Genomic DNA, 8704 nt, shown 5'->3' with positions numbered 1-8704 from the left:
ACGATGTTATCACTCAACAGAGATATTCAGATGCGATGCGACTGGCTCCGACCTGAGCGAGATGGATAAGCTTAGACTGAATGCTGTGAAAGCGAAACAGACGGAAGTTGCAACCGCGGGGCCGAAGGCGCAATGCAGAGAGCTCCACTGTGGGAGAGAGAACGGGGATCGCCGCCCGAAGGTTGGAAGAAGGGAAACGATGCGAGCTGGCGGAGATGGTCGAAGACTAGTTAGAATCGGTAGTAAATCACTTCCAGCGAACCTCCGATCGGCGAAAATGGAGCCTCGTACGAGAAAGAATCGCTAGGATTTCCCCGTCTGAGCTCTCGTGCATGGACTGAAGCTACTGAAGAAAATGGGATTGATCTCTGGGCTCTATGGGCTCAAGTGATGAGTGAACTGGACTTAAGAGATGGGCTGAACCTGATGGGTTTGGGATTTGTTTATTACTTTTCTTCTTCTTCTTCTTCTTCTTCTTCTTTTCTATGTAATTTTTTTGTTATTTATTCGTCCATTCATTTATTATCTATCTATATTTTTATTTTCATAAAAAGCACGTTCGATTTGCTGGCAAAAAATTCAGGCATCAACGCTCCGCTCTCGCGCCCAAAAGTCATTGATTACCCGGGCTCGGGGCCATAGAGGCTGAGTCTGCGACACCAGTGTCTGTGCCGGGGTGTTCGGTGGTCATTCTGGGTATGCGGCTCCTGTGCCCAAGTCATAGGCACTCGGGCTCGCCCCCAATGTTTGTGCTCAGGTCCCTAGCGGCTATGTCTTGGTTCTTGCTCTCGCGCCCAAGTTAGACACCTTAGGCTCGGGTCCATTGAAATCGGGCCCAAGACCCCAGTGCTAATGCCCACGTCTGTTGAGGCCGATTCTCCAGTGGCCATACCTGTGTACCCAGCTCTCGCATCCAAGTCATAGGCGCTCAAATATGGATCTATCGAGGCCGGCCCAAGGTCCACAGAGGCCAAGTCGGCGGATAAGGTGATTCTAGAAAGCAATTTATCGACTGATATCTTCATCTCATAACAGAAATAACTTGGCAAAATTTTCTTTCTTTGGCCGATACAGCTTGGCAAGATTGAAATTGTCTAATTGTTTGAACATTCGCGTAAGTTGGTCGACAGGTTATTTTCTGAGGCGGATGCAAACTCTGACCAAGAAGAGAGATATGTATTCCAATAGAGATGACTAATATAACTGAATCATGTAGCTTTTGCAATGTGAAATATCAGTCCTAAAGACATTCTCGAACCAGCTTTGACGTTTTCTTTGGTTTACATTTCTATTGCGGATGGACCACTCGCATAATTTTCCGAAAAAGGTCTAAATCGTTTTCTCACGACGACAGAAATAATCTTTAGTACATCTTTTCATATGTGATTCATTTCAGATAGCTAGATCATTTGGTGAAAATATTATACAAAAAGAAAGACAATTATGCAACATGATAGGTCTCCATAGGCTGTGATATAAGCTCATTTTAAAGATTTAATACCATTAAAAATCACAAATGATATCCTCACGATATATTTATTCGAAAGTAATTTTTATCTCATAAAAAATCTTAAACCGGTACCCCGACCCAAATCTACCCTCCGTTTGTATTTTGTCCAATATCCTGTTAAAATGTATATGTAGATTTTCTACGTTGCGTCTGTCATTTTCCAACTTAGATCCGTCTTGTGGTTATTTGTCATGTGTCTTAACAGTATACATTTTTACGGAATACTGGAAGAAATACTAACGAAGGGTAGGTTTGGATTAAGGATACTAGTTTCAAATTCTTTATGGGATGAAAACTGGTTTGGAGTGAATGTCAATTTATTCTAACTATATCGGTAACTATAGTTTTGTCATTGGAAAATTAAGTTCCCAAAAGCGGTGCTATTCATGCATGTTGGACGGATCAAAAAAGCCGTAATTATGCTATAAAGTGTTTGAAAGCCACAGCACCTCACTATAATTATGAAGGTGCACATTATAAAAGCCGCAACATTTCTTTCATAGTTGAAGCAGCTTTAAGAGCACCAGACCAGATGGTCCCTTCAATGCATGATACATTTTTTTGACACAAAAAAATTTGACCAGCTTTTGATTATTATTGATGCATATAAGCTCAATTGCGAAGAGCAAAGTTTGGTTAAAGCAGAAGATATGAACATGACATTCAACAACTTGAAGGAAACCGAGAACTCATTAATAAAGTCATCAACAACAAATAGTGCAGTGATTATCGACGAGGGTCTTCACCAGTCGATAGCTTGAAGGCGATTGATGACTCACTGATAAAGTCATCAACAACAAATAATTGCATAATTTGCTAAGTGTTGAAGCAATGTCATTTATGAACAAAACAAATAATTGGCAACACGTTAGTCCAAGACGAAGATGGTGCATTGACACGGACATGGGATTGCTAGATGGTTATGCCTATAATCTCGAGTTTTGTAACTTCTTATGGATGACCCTTACTGATAAATAGTATATTTTGTCTAATAATCTCTTGTAAATAAGTGCTTGTATATGAATATAAAAGCTCATGTTGTAATCATCGTAAAAAAAACACACAATCAACATCAGAACATCGGCTCTTCTACTTTTACCCTTCATCTACAATTTCCTGCACATTTACTCTTCCAGAACTTTAAATTCTCGTACCTTTTTATCTCTCTCGCAACCTCAAAATTCAAGTACCTGCATTTCAATTCCTTTACTTTCACGCCATCTACTTTCCAATCAAACATCAACAGAGACGCCTTTCCTCGACATTCACCGGATCCATTCATTTGCTAAGATTTTCTTACACCATTCATGATCAAATGAATCAATGCTGTGCTAATCTGGAAGATGATAGAAAGTCAAACGGTACACTTTCGTGTAAACTTTCATGCACGTCGTTATCTATGACAAATTCGTCCGCCCAATTGGAAGGGAAGTGTGAAATCAAAAATCGACTTCGCCATTTGTGCCCTCGCATGCACTATAAATAAGGCACCCTTCAGATAGTTGGTAATGCAACCTGAAAAGAACAAGATAACAAATGAAGGTGCAAAACTTCACCATGCATCGTCACTTGGCATGTCTCCTGCTCTTTTCAGCTCCTTTTGTAGCTTTTGCTATGAGCACTCCTGTGAATTTCCTGCAATGCCTCTCTCTTCACTCTGACAACGCAACCTCAATCTCTACACTCGTTTATACTCCGATCAACTCTACGTATTCTTCTGTCTTGGACATTACCATACAGAACCTGCGCTTCTTGAATCCTTCTGCTCCGAAACCTTTACTCATCGTGACGCCGCTCCGTGTCTCCCATGTCCAAGCCGCCATCATCTGCTCCCGGCGGTATGGACTCCAAATGAGGATCCGAAGCGGCGGTCATGATTACGAGGGTCTTTCATATTTGTCCGAAGTCCCATTCGTCATGCTTGACATGGTGAATCTTCGTTCAGTTGCCGTGGATGCGGAGGACGAAACAGCGTGGGTCCAATCCGGCGCAACAGTGGGCGAGCTTTACTATAGGATCGCTGAGAAGAGCAAAACCCTAGGCTTCCCAGCTGGCGTCTGCCCCACGGTCGGTGTCGGCGGGCACTTCAGCGGTGGAGGCTACGGCACGTTGCTGCGCAAATATGGCCTTGCTGCCGATAATGTAATCGATGCGCAGTTGGTCGATGCCCAAGGTCGGGTCCTGGATAGAGAATCAATGGGGGAAGATCTCTTTTGGGCCATCCGAGGCGGAGGAGGCGGCAGCTTCGGCGTGGTAGTGTCCTGGAAAGTCAAGCTGGTCCCGGTGCCGTCAACCGTGACCGTGTTCACACTCCAGAGGACTTTGGAGCAACACGCGACGAAGCTCGTGCACCAGTGGCAACTTCTCGGGAACAAGCTCCCCAACGACCTATTCATGCGGGTGATCTTGCAGAGCCACAACTCCGGTCCCAACAGGACGAGGACGATGCAAGCCTCGTTCAACACCCTTTACCTCGGTGGGGTCGATGCGCTCCTCGAGGTGACGAAGAGCAGCTTCCCGGAGCTCAACGTCACGAGACAGGACTGCACCGAGATGAGCTGGATCGAGTCGATTCTCTACTTCGCGGGGTTTCCGATCGAAGGGCCCTTGGAAGTCTTGCTCAACAGGAGCTCCAACACCAAATTATTCTTTAAGCACAAATCGGATTACGTGAAGGAGCCAATCCCAGAGAGTGGCTTAGAGGGGATGTGGGAGAGGTTCTTTGAGGAAGATGAAGGGGTGGCTCAAATGATTTGGAACCACTATGGCGGGAAAATGAGCGAGATCTCCGAATCTGCCCTTCCCTTCCCTCACAGAGCTGGGGTTTTGTACAAGATCCAGCACTTAACGTCATGGACCGATGGAGGCAACGAGGTTGCTTCAAAGCACGTGAGTTGGATACGAAGCTTCTATAGTTATATGGCGCAGTATGTGTCAAAATCGCCTCGAGAGGCCTATATCAACTACAGGGATCTCGACATTGGAACGAACAACGTGAAAGGCGACACGAGTTATAAGCAAGCAAGCGCTTGGGGAAAGAAGTACTTCAAGAACAATTTCGACAGGTTGGTGCATGTGAAGACCGCAGTTGATCCGGGCAACTTTTTCCGACACGAGCAAAGTATTCCTCCGTTTTCATTTTAATTTAGGTGTATTCCTCACAATAATAAGACGATGCTTTGTAATAAATGGAACATTCCACAATGTCGATGGTTGAACTTTGTGTGGGTTTTCTTAGGGTGCTTCACATGGCAATTTTTATCATATCTCGGGCTATTTGTTAAGGGTCTCGTTGATAATTGTCCCTAGGACACTAGTTTTTTTGTTTTTTTGTTTTTATCAGAGAAACATTTTATTCATTCCCATGAATATACAATAGAAATATGCAGTCCAACTGCAAACCAAGACAACAAAACAAGTTCCATCTAAGAAAATGAATCATTAGAGCAATGATATGGGTCATACGCTCAAAGAGCAGATCTGGGACTTCTTCAAACCAAAATCGGCGGCTGATCACCGAATTCGTCTTTAGTAATGAGCACACACAGAGATCTCTATTTGGTTCTGCGGCTTTGCCTTTCGGCAGTGCATGCCTAGGTTCGGCGTCTCCAACACCATCATCGTGCAGAGTAACAAGGTTGAACATGCATAGATCGGACACCTGTGAGAGGGAAACCTTCACGAAACTTGTCTGATATCCTTCGAAATTGGACTTGTACAACAACGAAACCCGAGAAAAGCGAAACCCCAAAATCATATACGCAAAAAAGACCTCATATCTAGACTAGATCGGAATAGAAATCTCCCCAAAACAAGAGAGAAAAACTTCTAGATCTAGACTAAATCAGAAGAGAAAAACTCCTCAAACCAGGAGGAAAGCAAGAAAAAGAGAACAAAGAACCAAATCAGCCAAAGAAAAAGGAAAAAAGGGAGGGAGGGAGATCTAGCTCAAACCCTCCCCTCCATGGAAGTTGAAGAAGAAAACGGTGTGAAGATAGGAGGGAGAGGAGAGAATCCTAGAGAGGAAAGGGAAAAAGCGTTATATCCCTAGGACACTAGTTAAATTAACTAAAAGTGAAAATAACAAATTCCATGGCACTTTGAAAATGAAATAATCACATTTTTTTAATAAAAAAATCACTTACGTCAAATAGTGAATTTGAAATTTCCAAAACATATTTAATGAGATCCAATAAACAAGCGTTCAAAGGGCACTTATTTTCTGACCAAAAAAAAAAAGGGCACTTATTTAACATTTTCCATAACATTTGACCAACGATTTCTTCATTGTCCAACATCCAAATGACTCCATTCTCTAAGATTTTATATGGTCTCGATGCCCGTAATTGTACTTAGATTTCTTGAAATTGCATGAAAATTTTCACATCTCTTAATTATGACAAATAATGAATCTTTTATGGCTTCAGATAGTTAATACGATATTCATTTCATAGACCTGAGTGTATTGCCCTGGTTAAGCCAAAATCTCAAATCCTCGATTTTTCCATTTAGTCCGTCAATATTGAGCTCATTAGAAAGGTCTCATTACAAGGTTTATTACGTAAATATCACGTAAATGAAGCATTGGGTGCTCGAGATAGGATCCCGAGAAGATGATGTAAAAGCATTTTGAGAAGCATACTCTTCAAGATGAGGAACATGGTCCTTGCACAGGTGAAGTTGCACAAAAGAACATCAACTTTGTGGTGATGTCTAGTCACTAGGGCAGGGAGATTGAAAGATGGTTGAGAAATGCCTCTACAAGTTGGAAGTACAAAAAAAAAGTACCACAATCACCAGGGATAATCGTAGTTCAAATGATGTTACCATTAATCATTTGAAAGAAAATTTTTCAAGTGAAATGTTATTAATCTTAAAGGGCAATTTTTATGTATGAGGTGCATGGCTCATATATCAATCTTGATTGTAAGAGATGACTTGATCAAGATACATAATTCTGTTGCACGTATTTGAAATATGATTAGGTATGTGAGGGATTCTCCTATGAGAGCTGTTGCGTTGGATACTAGAAAAAGGTTGAATTTTGTGAAGTATTGTTGTTGACTAATTTATGATGATAGTGTGATGGCTAAAGAGATGCATGATAAGGTTAAGGACAACTTGTAGTGTTTGTACATATTTTATGAGCAATCTTCTCTTGATTCTAGTGACCAAAATTTGGGTGATCAAAATGTGAGTTCTAGTGATAGTGTACCTAGTGGATGCAATGACAATAGTGATGGTGGTAACAACGAAGTTGATTTCAATTTTAGAAGCCCGTTGAAAAACTTTATCAACAAGGAGAAAAGAGTGTTTGATAAGAACAAATTTCAGCTTTATCATTATCTTTAAGCTGATTGTGAAGATGTTTTTGATCTTGACCTTTTGATGTGATGGAAGAGTATCGGCTCATAGTATAAAATCTCATCTTTGATGAATCAGGATGTTTTGGCTATTTCGATCCTACTATTGCTTTAGAGTAAGCTTTTAGTACATTTGGTCGTGGGCTTGATGCTTTCAAAGTTCTTTGACTCCTAAGTGGTGCAAGCTTTGATTTACAATGAAGATTGGTTGAGAGCCGTTCCCGTATTAATTAATGTTGAAGAGTACATTGAGAATGAGGAAAAATTTGAGTTGAGTAAGTCATTATATTTAATTTTATCTTGCAATTCCTTTGTATATCTAATGAGTGAATGCCTTATTTAATCTCTTTTTTTTTTTCATATATGGATTATCTTACCGAGGAGATTGTTATCAATAAATAGAGTTTATGAATTGAAGACTTAAGTGGAATCAATATATATGGTGAGTTTTCTACTAATTTGTTTTATTTCAAGGACTAATGACTTTTATTTAATACTATTGTTAAGTAATTTACTATGCTTGTTATTTTGTTTTGTTTGCTAGTGATTATAATTTGGAATAATCTTTTATGGACGAAAAAGAAATGAAGTCTTATAATTCATACTTTTTGTTATTTGTTTTGAATTTTTTATTGTTTATTTTATTTTACTTGAATGCTCCTTGTAACTGGTGACAAAAAGATATCTTTATCCTAGTACTGGTGTTTCAATTCAGTGTTCAGCGATCGCCATCTTTATGTTCATGATTAAAGAAGGGAAAGTTCCCTAAACTTTTGACATTGAGTAATTTGTGCAAAAACTTATGCAAGCACAACCAAACCGAGGTACTAATGTAGGCATATCAAGTCTTGGATTATGGTGGTTGTTTTGGTGATTTAGAGAGTTACACTGTGATGTTCTCATTTTTATGCAAAATGAATTTGGCAGGTGAGTGGTTCCGGGTCAATAGGGTCGCATCTTAGTTTCAATAGCTGGGAACTGACCCTGACAGGGTAGGTTCCAAGTTTCAAGTCTTTTCACGTCTGGAACCTACTCACCCTGGAACTGATCACCATAAGTAAGCCATTCTAATTTGTGATTCTGTCTCATCTGACGATTTGAAGTGGCTTTAACATTTTGGTGGTTCATCTCTTGGTTTTTCGGCATTTTGCGGGTCCGAAACTCCATCAAATTGCTCTGTGAGTTCTAAACCCCTAAGTCGTCCTAATATCCAATTTAACACATAGAAATGCATATTTATAGGTCTTTGCAATGCTTAATTCATTTCTTGAATTCGCATGATAATTAGGCCATTATACTCCCGCAATTAAAATAGCAATTGCATTTTCAAATAGATCCGTCATAACATCAAAAATATGTCCAGTTCTTCAATATATCTATAAGGAAAAGTAATTTGGAGGATTGAGTGAGATGTATTCCCTTTTAACATTTAGTTAAGGTGTAAGCATAAAATATAATAAGTGACAACAGCACACATACTTAACAAAAAAAGGACAAAATAGAATACCCAAACATGAAAAAAAAAACGAAACTATCGTAATTTAAGAAAAAGTTAAATTAAAATCCAGATTAATTAAATGGAAATATTTTATCTTTAAATAAACATTAACAGACATTTCATTTTCTACCGGAGTTACAATTAAATGTTAAAATTAACCAATTAAAAAAGTGCATATTTTACCACCGTCTCATGAAAACTCAAACAGGATTTTACAAAAATTATAACCTACATGCGAAGTGTGGGGTTTTGGACTTGGGCCACCCTTAATGAGCTTGACTGAAGCCCAATCCACAAACCTCGAAAGCTCCTTTGGAGGAACATTTGAGACAA

General features: G+C 39.9%; 1 protein-coding gene across 1 annotated transcript; it reads left to right on the top strand.

The window, feature by feature from the left end:
• The first annotated feature begins 2949 nt into the window (after positions 1 to 2949).
• On the top strand, positions 2950 to 4789 carry LOC130140405 (tetrahydroberberine oxidase-like). The gene has a single exon (XM_056319717.1). It carries the CDS (start codon positions 3047 to 3049, stop codon positions 4652 to 4654), a length of 1608 nt encoding a protein of 535 aa, XP_056175692.1. The 5' UTR covers positions 2950 to 3046; the 3' UTR covers positions 4655 to 4789.
• Positions 4790 to 8704: the final 3915 nt, after the last annotated feature.

This window comes from Syzygium oleosum, unplaced genomic scaffold, assembly GCF_021117445.2.
Source record: "Syzygium oleosum isolate NSW1041296 unplaced genomic scaffold, Sole_v2.1 Sole_v2.18, whole genome shotgun sequence".
In the NCBI taxonomy this organism is placed as follows: Eukaryota; Viridiplantae; Streptophyta; class Magnoliopsida; order Myrtales; family Myrtaceae; genus Syzygium; species Syzygium oleosum.
This window is presented reverse-complemented; position numbering and strand designations above follow the sequence as displayed.